General features: G+C 47.6%; 1 protein-coding gene across 1 annotated transcript in view; it reads left to right on the top strand.

Moving 5' to 3' along the window:
- Positions 1–19,948, top strand: part of LMX1A (LIM homeobox transcription factor 1 alpha) — a 151,606-nt gene that overhangs the window by 97,252 nt on the left and 34,406 nt on the right. Inside the window, exon 3 of the mRNA XM_041722513.1 lies at positions 5,768–6,000. Coding sequence (XP_041578447.1) covers positions 5,768–6,000 — 233 coding nt within the window. The remainder of the gene's footprint in view (positions 1–5,767; positions 6,001–19,948) is intronic.

Raw genomic sequence — 19,948 nt, 5'->3', positions numbered from 1 at the left:
TGGGTTTGTGGGTCCATACATGATCTCTCTCGGCCTTAGTTTGTATGTATATATTTATATACATATATAGGTATATAAATATATGTATATATATATACATACACATATGTATTACATATATAAATCTGTGACTGTGAATGATACGGTTCTGGAAAATATTTTGTTGGGACAGTCGCCATGGCATGGCCATGTCCTGCCAAAGCACCTTCTGGGGACGTGGATTTGGGTACCGGCAAGGTGAGCTGCTTGGCTGCCAGGTGTGGAGTGAGGACACCTGAGGAATAGAGACATGCCCCCTCTGCAGCCTCTCCATCCTTGATCTAACACCGATCTAGGCAGTACTTAGCCATTCAAGACTAGAAAGGGAAAGGACAGGTGGCTTTTGGGAGGCCGGTTGGTAAAGGAGGAGCCCTTGAGCCCTGGGTTCCCAGCTCCGATCCCATACCTGTCCTCCCAGGGCTGCCAGCATGGAGCCAGGAGGCTGGAGCTGGGTTGGGCTTCACTCCCCCACCTCAAACCCCTTGGGTTTGCCCCCCAGGGCAGTTCCCCAGTCCTTCGAGATGAAGTCACACTCACATCAAAGGTGGGAAATGTGGGCAGACTGGGCTCAGGCCACTGAGGAAGAAGAGCTCTCCCAGAATAGGCCTCGGGAGACTCCTAAGCCTAACTTGCTACCTTTGGGGCCAATAAAATAAAATAAAATAAAATAAAATAAAAATTAAAAAAAATCCAAAAGATCAAAATCCAGAGTCCGGGCAAATAAGAATGACTACAGCATGTGCAGCCCCTGATGGATGATAAAGTACTCTGCACCCGTGTTCTTGTCTAGTCCTCGCTGACCCAGCAGCGTGGGCATCATTACTGCCTTTTATATCTGAGCAGACCAAGGCTGCAGAAGATTACGTACTCTGCTCCCAGTCCTACTAGGGACAGCGGGCAGCAACAGCACCTGCCGGCTCAGGCTCTGTCGCCAAGACTGCAAGTGGTCGTCTCATGGCTGTGGGGGAGTGGGGGGCTCCACAGGGAGGGGTGGCAGCAGGACACTGAATAGAATTGCAGCCAGGCTACATCCCAGCCTGGTGGATGGTGTGGGAAAGCGCCAGGGGGAGGGGGACAAGGAGGAGAGGGAGGGAGAGGGCAAGACCAGAGATTCCAGGACCCCTAAACCAAGTGGCTGGGGCTCTCCTTTGTGCCACTCTGGCTTCCTCCCTCCTGCATGCTCTGGACACACGGTGCCGTGGTCTGTGTTGAGAGCTGCTGTGGGCTGCAGGCTGGGAGCTCCCAGAGGCCAGGACACCCTGGGGCCCCCTGCAGAGGGCGTTCACTGGAGCAAGGAGAGCGCTAACTGCGGGCTTCGGCTCTGGGATGGGCATCGCCCCGGGGCTCTTCGGTGAGCCACAGGGTATTGTTCCCATTTTATTTTATTATTATTTTTTTAAAGATTATTTATTTATTCATGAGAGACACAGGCAGAGGGAGAAGCAGGCTCCCTGCAGGGAGCCCGATGCAGGACTCGATCCCAGGACCCCGGGATCACGTCCTGAGCCAAAGGCAGATGCACAACCACTGAGCCATCCAGGCATCCCCTTGTTCCCATTTTATAGGTGAATTATAGAATTCGATGCAAAGAGGAGATAAGGAATCACTCGAAGAGTTTGCAGGGCTAGGAGAATTTCCAACGGGAGGAGGAGTTGGGAGTTGTTACGCATGTCTGGAGGAGCCGGACATTTCTGGAAACCTTGTGTAGCCTTTCAAGGGCACAGCCAGTCTTGCCAGGCTGTGAACCCAGAGTACGGTCTCATTAGCATTCAGAGGGGGAAGGAACCGTGGGGGACGCCATCCAGGGCATTGGGAAGAGACAGGCTGTGTTTTAATTACGACCTGGACTTTTGAACAAATCCTTTTCTCTGCTTGTCTGAGCCTTAGAGAAAACAACTTGTGGGAGGTGTGCAGCCGGCGGCTGGAGCCACAGGGGCACCCGTACAGCTGTGTACACATCTGGCACACAGGTGGTGGACTGCGTGCGCCTCTTCTCCTTGCACTGCGCTGGGGTTAGGGAGGGTGACGAGAGTCATGGTAGTGGGGTGAGGTTGACCTGGTCTTCACCCAGAAGGGGGCGAGCCGGTGGAGAGAATGGAGAGAGATGGGGCTGTCCCCCACCTTTTCCCCCTCTCCACCCTCCCTTCCTGGCCCGTAATCCCCACTGACCGTGACCATCTCAGGACTGGAGCCCCGACAACTCCCGCCACTTTCTCCGGCCTCTGCTGAGTCAACACGGTGGCCTTTGCGGAGCTCACCCCCACCCTCCCTTCTCCAAGTTGGGGAAAGTTTTAGGAGAGAGGGATGAAATGAAGAAGGGCGGAGAAAGGGGAGGAGATTAACAGGGTGGAAGCCGGGCCAGCACAGATGCAACCACCTGCGGCTGCCTCAAGTGCTTGTTGACTCGCTGGGAGTCTGTTTAACAGCTCCCTTCGGGGAAGGGGAGGAGAAGGAGGGCTCTGGGGACAAAGGGCCTTTGACCAGACCCTGGAAAGGCATTGATTAGTTTGCTCAGGTTGGCAAACAGTGACTAGGGATGAGGGGCCAGGGAAGAACCCGGTGATTTTTCTGCCTCATGCATCCAGCATCCAGTGAGGGGGCAGGAAGTAAAGGCACATGTTGGGGGGACTGGTGTGCCCTGCAGAGGAGGTTGGATATGGAGCTGGAGATAGGGGGTAGAAGAAGGCAGGGCTGCTGGTTTCCGGAGTTGTGGTTTGGGGCTGTTGTATACCTTGTCGGTGGTGGAAGAGCCACCCTAACCCCTTGGACGTCGAGAGGCAGAGGGCGGGCATATCAGGATGGGGGCTATAAGGTGCTCCTGATGGCCGGGGTGAGGTGCTGGTGTGGTGGCCCAAGGACTGGGTTGAGAGGGAGCGGGAGCTCATGCATTCCTGATCCTGAGCTGTGCTGGCATCACCTGCTGGCTGGCCTCTGTCCTGGGAGGCTGTTCGGTCATGGAGTCATGGGAGGCCGCTTCATTCTCTTCCCCCAGGCCTTGGCTCCCTTCACCCAAAGAATTTGAATGGCTTCCATTTTCCTTTGGCCAATCTGTGTGCAGCGCCTCCTTGGGAACCCCTCCTTTGCTTCCTCCTCACCCTCAAAACTCTTCCCTTCTTCAGGAAGCTTCCAAGTAGACTTGGAGTCATGAACTCGTACAGCTCCAGAGCTGGGAAGGGATTGTTTTATCAACCAAGTATGGCTTGACGCCTTTCTGTTGTGTATTCACTGGACATTTTGTATTGTTCTTGTATCCCCTTCCCACAGGTAAATCTCTATGGGCAGAGGTTATTTGGTATTTTTTTGTTTTGTTTGTTTGCTGTTTCTCTCACTAGTGTGGGAGCTCTGCAGGGTTGAAGACTTGGTTTTGGATGATTTTGTGCCTACAACAGTGCCCGACACCTAATGGACACTCCATGTACAATGGTGTGCAGATGTGAATGCTGCTGGGCGGTGGTTTCTCTTCTTCCTCTCCCAGTTAGGACAGCGTGTGGTGTTAGTGCGAGCTGGGTGCTTCCGAATGAATGAATGGGTGAAGAGAAGAGTAGACTGGTAATTGAATGTGTGAATGGAGATGGGGTTGGCCACACTTAGGCCATGATGGTGGTTGGCCTGTGTATAAGAAAAGGCTCTTCAGTTATTCTGCATCCTCAGCTCCCACCAACATGGAACTTGTTAGCAGAGCAAGGTGGCATCAGCTCTGAGTGGTCTCAGTTGGCTGGTGTGTGTGTCTCTGCGAAGAGAGGAGGGCGTGGAGTTCAATGGACTCTGGCCATTGGTCGCCCCTTGCTGCCATCCTCGCCCTACACCATCTGAACTGTCCATGCCTGTTGACACTCTGGTATGTGAGGACAGATTGAGAGAGAGAGAGAGAGAGAGAGAGGGGCGGGGGGGTGGAGGTTTTGGGAGAGATTCTTTTCCCCTGTTGTGCTACTACATAAAAAAGCAAAGGGCAGCCCAGGTGGCTCAGCAGTTTAGCACCACCTTCAGCCCAGGGCTTGATCCTGGAGACCTGGGATCAAGGCCCATGTCAGGCTCCCTGCATGGAGCCTCCTTCTCCCTCTGCCTGTGTCTCTGCCCCTCTCTCTCTCTGTCATGAATGAATAAATAATTAAAATATTTTTTTTTAAAAACAAACAAACAAACAAAAACCCCACAAAAACCCCAAACACCTGTTTATTTTGGAGATAGAAAAATGAGTGCTATAATGCATGAATCCCAGAGATATTTTTAGGGTGTATTATCTCTGTGCTTATGCCAAAGGGGTTGACAAAGGCAATTATGTTATCATGAGGCATTTTTACAAAGACATAGATCTGCTTTAAATTTTCATCTGTCCCCAGACTACCCTGAACTGTTACTGGTCTGGGGGTTGCAAGGAGAAGGGTTACTTTTATTGGGACCTACTGTGTGGCAGCCCCAGTGCATGGCTCTTTACACATGTTATTTTAGGAGAACGAGTTAGATCGGTGGGTCAAAGCAAATCAATGTTTACTGAGTGTCCACCAGGTGCAAGACGGTATGGGTTATACAACTATTCCATAGGTCTTGTTCTTCAACTGCAGGTATGGGAAAAGCTAAATGATGAGGCAAGATTAAGATGTTTGAAGTCAGCAGTAGGAAGTGATCACCGTAAGGCTTATGAAGCTGGGAGAGATTGTCTGGCCTCACATCTTAGCAGCATCCGGAGAAAAGAAGTGCAAAGGGAAGGAATCGTGCCCGTGGTTTTGCAGGCAGTTGTTGGTGTAGCTGGTAGCAGGGCACAGGCCTCTGGATCTCGCTGCTTTTTTGTGTCTTTTTAAAAAAGATTTTATTGATTTTAGTTTTTAAAGATTTTATTTATTTTAGACAGAGTGTGAGAGTGAGCATGAGCAGGGGAAGGGGAGGGAGGAAGAGGGAGGAAGAAAGAATCTCAGGCAGGTTCTGTGCTGAGCATGGAGCCGGACCCAGGGCTGGATCTCATGACCCTTAGACATGACCTGAGCCAAAACGAAGAGTAGGGCACGTAAGCAACTGAGCCACCCCAGGTGCCCTGCATTTGGCATCTCGAAACCTTAGCAGGAAGCTACCGAATGACCAGCACAAACATGTCAGCCGCCTGAGCTCATATCTGAAAGGGGTTTTCTTTTATTTACCTTAACATTGCTAGTGCCTACTGCTTTGGCTTGGCATAGATGGCTACCCTCTACATGGTCTGTTGAAAATAAGTGAAATAAGAAGTCCTGGGAGAGAGGTTGAATCCATCAAAAGCCACCCTGGGAAGCTGGGATACAGTTTCCGTCTCACCAACCACATTAGGCCTCAGAATGCCCTGCCAAGCTTGCCATACAGATTCACATCCTGGGGTCCCCTCTCCTACAGGCTGATGGGAGTGGGCCTGGACGTCTGTGTTAGAGATCTTTGGTTTGAACAATAAGCTTCCCCAGGGATCCCACCGGGGTGTAGACTACCCTTTGGGAACACCGTGTCCTAGACCACGCCGGTCGTGCGCTGGGCTCAGGATGCTTCCAGTGCCTCTGCCCCTGCTCTTCTTCAGCCTTGGTGAGGAACACAACTGAATCCTCTGGTTCAGCCCTGCCGGGGAGCACGTCATCTGGATTTCGGGTGTACTCCATTCCGACCGCCCTCACCCTAGCTCTTGGAGTCTCTTTTGTTCTTCTTGACCCAAGGCCAGCTGGGCCCAATCAGACCTTTCTCAAAGACCTTGCTTCCCTCTCTCCCCTGCTGCCAGGCTGTTTGCGGTCAAATGTGGGGGCTGCTTCGAGGCCATTGCACCCAATGAGTTCGTCATGCGGGCCCAGAAGAGCGTGTACCACTTGAGCTGCTTCTGCTGCTGCGTCTGTGAGCGGCAGCTCCAGAAGGGCGACGAGTTTGTCCTGAAGGAGGGGCAGCTGCTCTGCAAAGGGGATTATGAGAAGGAGCGGGAGCTACTCAGTCTGGTGAGCCCGGCAGCCTCAGACTCAGGTGAGTGCCTGGCGCTGGGCGGCAGGGGCGTGGGGGGTGGGATGGGGTGGGGGCTGAGCTGATGGTCTGCATTGCTGTCCCCCTAGACGCCCAGCCCCTAGAGCAGCCCCACTCCGTGGCACAGCAGCGGTGTCTTTGTAAGGTTGGCGGGATCTCTCACTGGCCAGGAATTGCCCCCAGAGTCCATGGTGTGTGACTGTGAACGCTTAATCCACAGGTTCACAAGTCTCTGGGTTAACGGGGGTGACTCTGCATCAGCCCGAGGGTCTGCAGGTCACCTGGAATCGGCTGAGCTGGGCTCTAGGCTGCACACCAGGGTTTGGTCTCACTCCGGGGTCCAGGCTTGAGAGGCAGTGGCATGATCTCCTCTTGGCCGTGACAAAAGTGCAAGAAGGCCCGCCCAACCTTGCAAGCGCGTTTCCAGCCTCGGCTCCCATCAGGTCAGCTAATGGCCCACCAGTTAAAGCCAACTCAAAGCTGAACCCCAAAATCCAGGGGGAGGGGACGTACACTGCACGCACCACGAGGGTATAGATACGTGGTACCATTACAGGCAATGATGCCCTGGAACCAATAATTCGGTTTCATAATCCCTGAGCTGCTCTGAGCCTCTGTTAGGGGCTAAGAGAGCTCCAAGATCATATACAGTGGGTTTCAGAAGGCCAGAGAAAGTGAATTAAGTGTCCAGGTTGAGTGTGTGTCTGTCTCCACCGGGTGGGCAGAGTTTGGCTGACTTTGCACCTCCCTTCTGCAAATTGGTGAGAGCCCCTGGCCTTACTGATTCTCGCCCCGACGATCCCAGTGCACGCAGGCCTCCTGAACGCGGCTCTAACCTCCCTCTGCCCACCTCTCAGCCCTTTGGTGGCGGGAGTGGGGGGCCTCTTAGACCTCCGGCTCTTCACTCGGCCTCCTTGGACTCAGCTCATCAGTGGTTTCCGCTCACCTCCCTACCTTCAGCTTTTGTTCTCTTCTCTCCCACACTTTGGGGTCTTGCTAGCATATTCTTTCAGCTTCTCTCTCGGGGCTCTTTTCCCCAGGGAAGGCTCTTAATCCCTCGTGTGGATGAGTTTGCCCTTCACTCCCCCTCCTGCGGATCCTGCTTTAATGCAGTTGCTTGTCTGGCTGTTTGTTGTTCTTGCCAAATGCTAAGCCCCATGAGGGACGGCATGTGTCTCTTCTACCACTGTGTCCCCAGGGCTTAGCACAGGCCTGGAACATTAGGGGTGCTGGATTAAATCTTTAAGGAATGAGTAAACTCTTGAAACAAAAGCACTGTGGCAAGATGCTCGAGTCCAAGGGCTTTGGGGACAGGTGGGGGTGGGGGTGAGGAGGGGTGCAGGTCTCAGCCTGGCTGCACCCCTTAGAGTGATGTGACTGTGGGCAACTTTCTGAACCTCCCTAAGCCTCAGTTTCCACAACTGTGAAGTCGTGACAGTCATGCCAACCTCATAGTTTTATTTGGGGGAACCAAAGAGAGAATGCAAACCAAAAAGCCTGGCATGCACTATAGGCTGGCTGTGTCTGCTCGTGGTGGGTCTTCATGGGAGGCTGCTTTGCTTCCTTTACCCCCTGTTGGTTCTTCTTGCCTGACTCTTCTTGCAGCCTTAAGTAAGCGGACACCAGGACAATCCCAACTCCTGCTGGGTTTGCCCATCTTTAGCTCTCCCTGGTTTGTTTTGATTTGGAGGCAGTTTCTCCTTTTGAGGAACACTGACACTGACACACTGTCTCCTGCTGGGGTAGTTGAGCCCATTCTAAACCCGACTTCATGGCCCCCACTTGGTATAGGAAGGTCACCTCACCCTGGATTTCCCTGTAGGTGTCTTGCTGTGCCCACCTACTTGGGCCTCCTTCCCAGAAATACTGCAAAATCTTCAGATTCCCAAAGGGCTTAGGTTCTATGGGGATCAGAATGCCAGCATGACCTTAAAGATACGCATACCCAGAGGGACGCACCGTTCTTTCTCACATCGAAGGAAGTGCAGTGGCCTTTCTTGGTACAGGATTGTGTGGGGCTTGACTGCAAAGTTATCTAGTTCCCCCTGTGGTAAAGACTCACAGATTTAACTGACTACAGAATTAGCATGAAGTATTAACGTACTGTCCCTCCCCCATGCCACCCCTGTGCAAAGACAGAGAAAAGGCTGGATCTGAGCAGCATTAATAATTAATACAATGTTCAGAGCATGGGGACTGCTAGGAGCCCACTTTTCTGGCCCCATTTTCAGCAGTATGTTCAGTTCTGAGCATTTTCTTTTGAGACTGATGTAAACAAAGTAGAGCTTTCTGGCTCCTTTACGTACACATTCATTTGGTAGATGTACCTTGAGTGCTTGCTTTGTGCGGGCGATGGAGTCCTAGTGTGACTGGCCAGAATGATGTGGGGAGGTGGAGAGATCCCCAAATCATGTCAGATGAAGGAATTACAGATGTTCAGGCCAGAGAAGTAAAGACAACGTGAGGGCATAATTGTTGCCTTCACAAGGTTGGATCAGACCTATTTCTACCTTCAGAGAGCAGAATTTGAAGTTGTTCAATTATTTAGCAAAATCACGGAGTACTTCATTATAGATAGAAAGGTAAAGGCAAGCAATTTGGACTCAACGTTCGGTGTGTGAGGAGGCCATCCTAATTATTAGAGCAAACAAAGAGCAAAATGACTCAAGAGGTAGACCCTCACTTGTTGAAACTAATTTTGGGTGTTGGGAGAGGAGGAGAGTGCTTCTAGAGGAATTCTGTTGTCCCTCTCAACTTGAAAAATCTATCATTGTTTTGCAGCTTTTTTTTTTGTTTTTTTGTTTTTGTTTTTTTGTTGTTTTGCAGCTTTAACCAAAATGATAAAGTCTCAGCCAGAACCCCATATATTTTCCCTCTTTTTGTCAATTATATAAATATTGCCTGTCTTACATCATAAAATGTTTTGTGTGCCAAATCCTGCCTCACTAACGAGAGGGTAAGTGTCTAAGGAACTGGGTTATGGGTTTTAATTCCTCTGTTCCCTCAACAAAGCTTAGCATGATGCTGAGGGAAGAATAAATGATCAATAAGTATCTAATGAGCTGAATTAAATCTTCAAGGAAAGAAGTCCATCTCATATTGGGGGGTTTACAGAAAGCAAACAATTTAGGACGTGTCCCAGTACAAACACGATTTCTCCTCTCATATCTGTCCTGAGTTCTCTACATATTATAGGTACTTGACAAATATTTGTTGAGTGAATGATGGAATATGCTGTCATCTTTAACGTTTTTATCAATGATTTGGATGAAGACACAGAAGGCAGGTTTATTCGATTTGCAGATGACACAAACCTGGCAGGGAACGCTGTTGTGGCAGCTGTTACTCTCAATGTTCAGAAAGATCTTGATGAGCTCACAGAATAGCACAAAGTCAGCAAGACGAAATTTAACCACTGGGTTCCAAAATTCAATAGTAGTTATGTGGAACGGGGCCTGTTTTGGTGGAATTCCACACGGGGCTTAGTTGGCCACAAAGCCAGTGGGAGCCTCGAGGAATGCCGTGTTAATAGAGCTATAATGTCCCTAATATGCGATTGTTGCAGTTTTGCATTGCTTAGAGCACATGTACACTATTTGGCCTAATTTAAGTGATGCATTTTAGGACATCACTGACAAACTGGAGAGGGTCTAGAGGAGAGTGATTACCTTCTTGAACAATAAATAAAGAAACTCGGTGTATTTAGTCCTGTGACAAATAGGCTGAGGGAAATAGAGTCATACCCAAGGGTGCAGACCCATGTAATGTAGACGAAATGACAGGTTTTGTTGTCTAGCATGGGTGCAGACTGGACCCTTTATGACAGGTGAAAAGGCTTGTCTCAATGTTTTAATTATAGTGGGTAGAAGACAAGACCAGTGATCCCTAGGGCCACTTAAATCTAGGATTCTAGAATCTGTGGTCTTAAGGTGCTGACCATTCTGACACAGAAGCAGAGGACACACTTATAGGCCTAAGGGACACCAAATTCAGGGATATTTTGCTGCTGGATCTCTTTTCTGGTGTAGCTGGAGAAGTTTCTTTTATCCTGATCCCTGTTTTGCCAGTGGCCTTCTCAAGGAGGAGAATGGAATTTGTAGCTTGAGTCTGACAATCTTCTTCGGGCTTATTGGGCAGCTTGGATGGCCCAGTGACATTCACCCCTGTGCTCTCCTCCTTGACCAGAGAATCACAGGTGCTCGCAGTTCAAAGGCACATGAAAGGCTCCCCAGTTCACATTCCCACCAGATGCTCATCCAGCCTCTGGCCTGTCTCCAACCATGGGGAGCTCTTGGTCTCACGTTCTGAGTAGGGATTATCAGAACTGTTGCATGGAGCCCCAGTGTCTGTCTCCACATGCAACCTCAACTTCGGCCTTGGTTCTGCTTTCAGGAACTCACGAAATCAGCCCATCTCCCTGATACGTGCCAGCCCTTTGCGTTGCAAACGGAGACCCTCATAGTCCCTGGGTCCTCTTTTGTCCTGTCTCGTTCTTCTCCATTCCTCCAGCCATCCCATAGAAGAGGCTGATCTGTCTGTAAACATACTGCCATCTCTCTAGAATGTACCATCCGGAAGGGAATGAAATCTTCTGACGTGTGGTCTGAACTAGCACGGTGTTATTACTACTACTACTTGTCATGGATGTCACATTCTATTGATGTGGCCCATGATTTCATTGGCTTTTCTGACCTGGGGTGGGGACAAAGGCTTGGGGACTGATGGTAGGCAACTGTAGCGCCTGTTGGCTGGTCCATGTTGTATGTCTCAGTAATCTATCCCTTTTCCTATTTCGACATCAGAGGTCATCTGACAGTGTCTTGTGCAACAAGTTTTTTTTTTTTAATTTATTTTTATTTATTTATGATAGAGAGAGAGAGAGAGAGACGGGCAGAGGGAGAAGCAGGCTCCATGCCAGGAGCCTGACGTGGGATTCCATCCTGGGACTCCAGGATCGCACCCTGGGCCAAAGGCAGGCGCGAAACTGCTGAGCCACCCAGGGATCCCCTGTGCAACAGTTTTTAAAAACTTTATTTTGAAATAAAATTGTAGATTTACACAACAATTGCAAAGTAAGACACATTGCCATATAACCTTCAACTGGCTTCCCCTAATGTTAACACTTCATATTCATGTGTACATTTTGATAAGTATATCATGTGAACTAAGAAATTAACATCGATCCAGTACTGTTCACTCAACTATATAAACTGAAGTTATTATTTGGTCTCATGAGATTTTCCACCAATGTCTTGCATCCGTTCTAGGATTCAATCCAGGACACCAAGTTGTGTTTAGTTTTTTATGTTATTTTTATGTTAACATTTCCTTTTTCTTCATTTTTGGGACCACCGAGGAATGTCGAGTCAGAACTGCATTTTTTGCCCCTCTCTCTAACAATATCTTTTATATTTTATTTCCTTTTATAGTCCCTTACCATGGACTCAAACTGTGTTTTTTGGCTTGTTCGTTCTGGGGTTGGTTTGTTTATAATTTTAAGGTTTTCTTTCTTGAAGACCACCATTTTAGATTGTGCCCAACATTTATCCCTTGGCCATTATTTTCTTGCAAGTTTCAAACCATCAATTCCTCTTACCTTTACCAATTCTCCTTGGCCATAACCAAAGACTAGAGTAGCTGGCCCTGCATTCCTCCCTCTTTTTTCTGAGAATGGAAACTAGTAGCAGGGTAAGGCAGGGCTCTCTTCAGTGCTGTTTTTGTGGAAGGATTTTCCCAGAGGAAGCCCTGAGCCACAAAGTCCCTATCATGAGGATGCCTTCTGCAAAGGAGGTTTTATATTTCAGATAAATACAGCAGTTCCATGGCCTCTGTTTATCCAGTAGTCCAGACTGGCTTGGGAAGGCTTCTACTCCTTCTCGCCTTGTGGTCTACACTCACCTGGCCCTAGCACAGTGCCTGGCATGCAACAGGAGCTCAGTGCATGTTTCCTTGGTGTGTGAATAAATTAACTTTGTCCTGTTCGTATTAGCCTCTGAGGTCCTTGGCGGAGAGGCACCAATCTCCAGTATGGCTGCTGCTTACTGGAGCTAAAGTGAAGATTTCTGACACGTCCCGGAGTTTGGGGATCCTTCTTCCTTCTTAATTTTCCTTAGGATATGGGCTATTGCTGCTTTGGGAGATCCAGATGCCTCTCTAATTGTGCAATACATCTCTTTTCCCTTCTTTTCTGAGTCAGGTTTAGACATTTGTTTTAATTTCCTTCCACAGCCTTGGAACTGATTTAAAAAAAAAATCCATTACAGAAGTATTTCTTTCAACCTAACTTGGAACTCTTGTTCTCCAATAAATTAGAGCAGAGAGGTAGTGGTTACCTCATAAGTTTTGGAAAATGCCTGACCATCTTAGAGGATTATCCTTGTCAGTTCATAGTCATGAATTTCAGAATGCAATATTTGAAAGGAAAAGTCAGTAGGAGGTATGAGGAAGTCATTTTCTGAATGGTAGTGTAAAGGGCGTGGGGTCTAAAGTTAGGTCTGCATTTGAGTCTTACCCTGCACTCCTATCAGTGCAGCCTTGGGAAAGTTACTTCCCCTTCTGGGGGACTCTTTCCAAATAAGTGAGAAGTGACCAAGAGCCTGAAACTTGGTCCATGTCCAGTAAGTGGCAGGCATCAATCTTATCTTCTGGTACAGGGGCTGGGGAGCTCATGGCTCATACACTAAGTTCACCAAAGACCCATCATTTCACAGACATCTTGTCTTCTGTTTTTGCTCTTCTGTTTCAGATGCTCCTGGATAGCTGACCTGGGGCCATCTCGGGGTAGTACACAGAGAGGGCCTGTGATTTTTGAGTGGCTAGGAAGTGTGAACTGCAGATGGACTGAGTCACCCGTGGGCTCCCATGTCTCAGAGATGCTCCCCAGTCTCTGAACATTGTAGCTGGTGCTGCATCCAGGAAAGTCCATGCAGAAGGCCAGGAGGAAACAGTTTCCTGGGACTTAATAGGAAGTTCAAGCAAGAACAGGAAGCATGCATTGAACTGAGTTATTCTTCTTTTATATACTGGGGATCTGAAGTTTAGGGAGATTCTGATTTGAGCTCTTTTGAGTGCCCAAGTATCTTCTTATTCCTGAACGTAACATTTTCTGGGATTTGGTTATCTTGGGGGTGGATCTCTGTGCCTCTTGCTCTGAGGATGGCAGTAGATCTCCCATCTTCAAATGAATTGCTTTTGGAGTGGATTTGCTTCTGTTCTGCAGCCCTAGTCTTTGAGTCCAGGAAGGACACTGAACCTGACAGCTACCTGTTAGTGAACGCACTGTATTCCTGAATAGGCCTGTTAGGATTGCTCTGTTACACACCATAATCTGTTTATATCCTTCTGGGCAGCCACCTTACCAACCTTTAATTCAATACATATTTCTTATAGATGCCTACACTGTCTCAGGCTCTGTGCTAAATGCTGTGTTTTAGTTGCAGGGAAAGAAGGGCAGAGGAGTTCAAGAATACTGAACAATGCAATTCAGAGAAACCTCTCAAAGCCAACCTCGTAATGTCAGGGGAACAGTGGGGCCCTGATAGAAAGTAATATAAGGAAGCTGAGAGCCAGGAAAAAGGGACAGCCTGGAAATCAGTTTTGTCATTCTTTCCTTTAAGAAACAAAAGGGTGAGCCATTAAGAAAACAACAATAACAAAAATCTTATGCAGGTATTAAAATACTCTGATACTCTGATAAATAGTGTAGTTGTTAAAAGACATATTTCAATCATATTTTATATTTTCCTCTAAAGCAGTGTTTTCAGAAGACTCCCCACAGTGTTTTCCAGAAAATTTTTGCTACAGATTGGCAAATATATATATTTTGTCATAACCTGTTATGCACATTCGTGTGTATGAAATAAAGTTTCAACACTTAAATTGATTTACTGATTACCCTACATGCTGCTATTTTCTATTCTATTTATTTTTTAATTCTCCTCTTATCTCTATTAATGTCATAACCCACTGATGGATCATGGCCTAAAGTTCAAACAACACCAGCTTCTAAAGGTGGTTATTTACAAACCTATCCCCAGGTTTTGGAATTGGTATGGATTCTTCAAATTTCAAGGCAATAACTATGTTTTAATCTTCTCTATATATCCATCTCTGTCAGGTGCTGAGAGTAAGACCAAAGACACAGAAGAGATCATCTGGCCCCAAAGACTTGGCACAGTGCCCCACACAGAGTAAACACACAATAACTATTACCTGCTTTCCTTGTTGTTAGCATTATCAAGGGGACTTGAAAAGCACACATATTTATATCATGACTAACACAAAGATCTTTGTGGATTTATTCATCTGGCATCTCCCGATAGCAAGGAAGAGAAAGCTATAATTGCCGCAGCTCTTTGCCTTGTTTTCAAAATCAAGTCTTGTCTCTTGTTAGTAACACAGTCATGAAACCGACTGCAGAATTATTTGTTGCCTTCAATCTGGGGCTCAGTGCTACTTTTCTGTTCTGAACCTTTGTCTTCCCGTGTATTTGTTTTGTCTTCATAGTATAGATGGAGAAATAAGGACACAGGATACTTGAGTCAGGGATAAGCCACAGTAAGAACTTAATTCTACCAATTACCAAGTCAGGACACTTGATACTCAGCCTCTGCTATAATTGTGAGTTGAGTAGAGTTTATCTTTCGTGCTTGAAAAGTTACGGGTGATGTACAAACTCAGACAATGCATTATCTCTCTTCCATCGACTGTAATTTAATTTGGGATTTGTGCTCACAATCACTTTAGGAGAAATCATGATTTAAAATCAGTGCGTTTGCTTCAGAGAATATTTAATCTGTCATAGTGTGCTGTGTGCATTCATTCCTCTTGCATAATCCCTATAGGAAAAAAATTGGTCAGACGAACAACTGATCATTGTGACGTTCACGTTCACATGATGTTGTTAATAGGTATTGAGCCCTTACTCTGCACAAAGCATTGCCTTTGGCACTTTATGCAAATTAACTAACTTAACCTCATATCAAGCTGATGTGGAAGGCAATGTTACGATTTTTCCCATCCTATGGATGAGGAAGGTGACCATGGAAAAATTAGTAATTTGTTTAAGTAATTGAAAGAGCCCGGATTGAAACTAGGGCAGCCCAGCTCCAGAGCCTGCATCATTAAGCACTATGCTGTGTGGCCCACTTGATTAAAATGTGACATCTATTTTAATATAGACCTCAAAATATTCATAATGTTCTCATATGTTTCACTGACAGTCTTTCCTGGCTGCCTATGGCAGTGCTTCAGCTACTCGGTAGAACTACCTGTGAGTCCCCAACAGAAGAACCTTTTCACATACAATTAAAGCAATGAAAATAAGGTGATTTGAACTAAGTTACACTCCCTTTCAAATCAGACAAAAGTTCACCTTCTGTTCTAACTCCAGATCCTCCTCCATAATTTATCACTATCGCTATACTTCTCATGGGCATCTCCTAAGGAGGTAGGAGGCTTTGAAGGATCCAAAGACAACATGGTGTATAAATATGGAAGTACTTTAAAAGTGCACACAAAAAAATTGCTGGTTTTGGTTTGTTCTGTTTTTATAATTATTCATCAAATTTCAGCTCCTGTGGCCATCTGATGGTTGTAGGAAAAACCAATTGACATTTTTGTCCAGATGAGAGGTATCAGCTGTGTAACCCACAGCCCTCATTAATTAAATGAATAAGAGTACAACAGTGGAGTAAATCAGTAAATATCAAAACTTCTAATACGCTTCTCTGATCTGCTATGTCCTACCATCTGTTATGACCCCACTTTCAGGAGAGATGCACTCAGATATGTTTTTCAAGTAGCAGTGTTGACATTGTGCCTCTATCAACCCATCTTTTTTTTTTTTTAAGTTTTTATTTATGAGAGAGAGAGAGAATGCAGGGAGAGAAGCAGAAGGAGAGGGATAAGCAGACTCCATGCTGAGTGCAGAGCCTGACATGAGGCTTGATCCCAGGACTCTGAGATCATGACCTGAGCCAGGACCAAGAGTCAGACACCTAACCGACTGAGCCACGCAAGTGTCCCTCTATCCATCTTTATATTAGACCCCTTTTGAGTACAAAGCCAGGACTTTGCAATGTGACTAGTAAAGGTTAGGAGTGAAGTCTCTGGCCATGGAGACCCAACCCATGACTTTGACTTTTCATTACCTGAGTGAAATGACCAGAGACTCCTTTTCCTTTATTACCATACAGGAAAGGTTGGGGGAGTAAGTGCAGGGAAGATGCTGATTTTTTTTTTTTCTTGCACCGGCATTCCAGCCATGCCAATCAACCTTTAGATTTCCAACCCAGAGGTATCACGATGGATCCAAAGATGCTTTAGACCATATTCTGAGCAAAAGGAGGAACCACCTCCAATGTTTCTCTGTACCATGGCATCAGTGACGTAAGAGAAACCCTAGAGTCTACTTTACTAAGGTTTGGTGGCATATCAGGCTCTAGCTTTCTCTGAGCACTTTGGTATTTGGTGCTGTAAAAGTATATTGAAAATGAGGCAATTTAAGAACCATTTGGATTCTTACTGGTCCAAATCCAGGTTTGCACACTGGGACCCAGGGACATGCTTCGTTTTTCTTGGTGATGCTGAGCAGGGATTTGAGTTTCATGTGCATGCATATACGAGGTGGGATCAGTGGTCCAAGTTGATATTTAAGGTAAGTGTCAGGAATTTCTTAGGAATCTGTATGGGTGGTAAGGTAGTGGCTTGAACCAACTCAGCATCAGTTCCATGTGTGGGAATTTGCAGAACACTTGCATCAGGCAAAGATGGGTTTGGGGAAGGAGGGGAATGTATAGAAATATATGAGATCTGACTAATGAGTAAATATTTTGAGCATGGACTATGTAGAAGGCCTGCTATAGGTACAGCTTATATCCCAGTGGAGGGGGACAGTCAATAATCAAATAAGCAATGTGATGCTCTCAAATGAGAATTACTCTTCAACATAGTCACCCTGTAAGACCTATTCTACTTACATATTTTTAAAAAATACTTTGGGCTTCTATGGAATGGGTCTGGAGTATTTAGATGGGCTAGGGTTTGCCTGGGCTTCTGAGATTTTTTTGCTTTTTTTTTTTTTTTTTTTAAAGCTCCCTATGTGAGTCTAATGTTCAGCTGAGGTTGAGACCCACCGCCCCAGCAGAAGGTGAAGCTCAGGGGGTCAGGGTTGGGGCACTCCAATCAGTGTCTGAACCCAATGGCAGAGCTTTGGGGCCAAACCAGGGAGATTCAGGAATTAAACCAGAAGGCCGCTGTTTTCCTTAGAGTGAGCAGGGCTGTGAGATTTAGCAAACAAAAATCTAGTTAAATTTGAATTTTAGATAAACAATGTTTTTTTTTAAAGGGTGTCTCCTGAAATATAAAATTATTGCTTATCAGAAATTCACTTTTTATTTTTTTAAAATTTTTATTTATTTATAATAGTCACAGAGAGAGAGAGAGAGAGAGAGAGAGAGAGAGAGAGAGAGAGGCAGAGACACAGGCAGAGGAAGAAGCAGGCTCCATGCACCGGGAGCCTGATGTGGGATTCGATCCCGGGTCTCCAGGATGGCGCCCTGGGCCAAAGGCAGGCGCCAAACCGCTGCGCCACCCAGGGATCCCTGCTTATCAGAAATTCAAAATTGGGATCCCGGGGTGGCTCAGCAGTTGAGTGTCTGCCTTTGGTTTAGGGTGTGATCTTGGGGTTCCAGGATCGAGTCCCGCGTCGGGCTCCCTGCATGGAGCCTGCTTCTCCCTCTGCCTGTGTCTCTGCCTCTCTCTCCCTCTCTCTCTCACATGAATAAATAAATAAAATCTTTAGTTTAAATTTCTTTTTTTTTTTTATGTCTCCTCTTTAGTTAACTGGCAGCTCTTAGATACAGAGAGATAGTCTGGTTGGTGGGTGGAAATGAACAGCTGGTGGTTGGTGCTGGAGGCTGCAAGGGTGTACAGAAGGTTGGTTGGTAGATGGGAGGTAGATGGGGAGAAGCCTAATTCTGGCCCAGGGTCCTGGTTCCCTCGCATTTCCCTTCTGGGCGCGGGCTTGGCAAGTTGGGGGGGAACACCAAGGTCAGGGAGGTAGGGACTGAGAATGACCCGTTACCCTGGCAACTCCCTCTTGCTGCTGGCTCACAGCGCCCAGGACAGCCCAGCTAGGTGATGGGCTGTCGGGTTGCTATTCCCTGGGGTGCACCTGTTCCCTCTGAGCATGGCTGAACAGTCGGTGCCACCAGCCCAGGGTGTGCAGCCTGGGCCTGGCCACCACCTCCGCGCCGCCCTCTGGGCTTCAAAGGCCCTTTGGAGCTGGACGAGGGCGGGTGCAGAAGCACACCCGGCCAGCCAGCAGTTTGATGAGAAAATGCAGATAAAGAGCCTGGCGGTGGGGCCATATGTTCCCCATAATCTCCAAAGCCGTCACTTCAATTAGAGCCTCCCCTGAGTTCTAATGCCCGATCCTGAGTAAACAAGCCGCCCTGAAAGAAGAACTCGGTTTCCAATTAAAAGTGTACTAACATTTCTCCTTCCCTTAATTCCCGCGGAGCAAAGCCCCGCGCGGGGCGGAGGCGCACCCGGGTCGCGGCGAGGTCGGCCCGGTCCCCGCTGCCAGTTCCCAGGTGACGTCAGGCGGGCCCGGGATTAGGGCCCTCCCCGCACCCCCCCGCCCAAGCCGGGGACTTAATTAAAAGTAATGCCACGGTAAATCCGCCCGTCGCTTCTGGTGGAGCCGGGCCTCCGGGCCAGGCGCGCAGAGAGGGCTTCCGAAGCAGGTGCTGGGGATTTGTGTACTTGTGTGTGTGTGTGTGTGTGTGTGTGTGTGTGTGTGCATGCATGCATGCATGCAGGCTCCTGTGTGTTGCAAAAGGGAGGGTCATGCGCTTGGTTTTGGGGGGATGGAGATGACCTTCACCTCCCCCCCCTCGGGGCCTTCCCCACTCTGCACAGCTCAGAGTGCCACCTGTCGCCTGGCTTTCCTTCTGGCTTGGTTCGGGTTTGGCCCTGCAGGGCTCTGTGCATGCTATGCTCTGCGGATCACTGCATTTGCCCCTGACCCTGCCGCCCACCCCACCTCCTCTCTCTGACCTGCCCCAACCCTGAGAATCCTGAGAGCATGAATAAATGGTAGCCAGATGTAAGGTTCTGTAAATGACTGGAGAGCACCTGCAAGGGGGGGGGGGGGGGGTGGCAGCTCCTGGCGGTCCTCAGGAGCTCTTCAGAGTGCTGAATCTGAACCCGCAGGCCCTCTAAAACTTGGTTTCCGTTGAATTTCTCTGTTTTCAGCAGAACTGGTTGAAAGTTGCCTGGTTTCGGATGGGAGAGTGATGGATAGATTAACTTTCTGGCCTACTCTCCACACCAGTGAAAGAATGAAAGAATTGAAGGCATTATCTGAAAAATTCCAGAAACATCAACAAGCAGAAAATCCTGGCTAGATCATTCAAATGCAAATGCTTTTTCCTTCTTTCATGAATTATCTGCCGGAGTAATTATTTTAGTTTTTAGTTAGGCCTTGCTGGTGAAGACCTCAGAGAATTAGTCTCACTAAGTCCAGGGCTGTTGGTTTATTCCGTACTGTCTGATTGATGCTCACTAAATTAAACTGAGGCAAGTTCAACAAACATCTGAGGGCCTGTCAGACACTGGGCTAGATACTGGTGAGTACAAGAGAAAGGGGAAAGACCTCTGGGTTACAGAACCTACACGAAGGTTCTTCAGTGGAGAAGAAACTTCTGTAACAGAATAATTATAGTAGGGGCACCTGGGTGGCTCAGTGGTTGAGGATCAGCCTTTGGCTTGGGGCGTGATCCCCAGGGTCCTGGGATCAAGTCCTGCATGGGGCTCCCTGCATGGAGCCTGCTTCTCCCTCTGCCTGTGTCTCTGCCTCTCTGTGTCTGTCATGAATAAATAAACAAAACCTTTTAAAAAAGAATAATTACAGTAAAATATAATCTGCATGATTCAGTAGAGACAC

The sequence above is a fragment of the Vulpes lagopus genome, chromosome 11, assembly GCF_018345385.1.
Source record: "Vulpes lagopus strain Blue_001 chromosome 11, ASM1834538v1, whole genome shotgun sequence".
Classification (NCBI taxonomy): Eukaryota; Metazoa; Chordata; class Mammalia; order Carnivora; family Canidae; genus Vulpes; species Vulpes lagopus.
The sequence above is the reverse complement of the archived record's forward strand: the minus strand, read 5'-3'. Positions and strand labels throughout refer to the sequence as shown.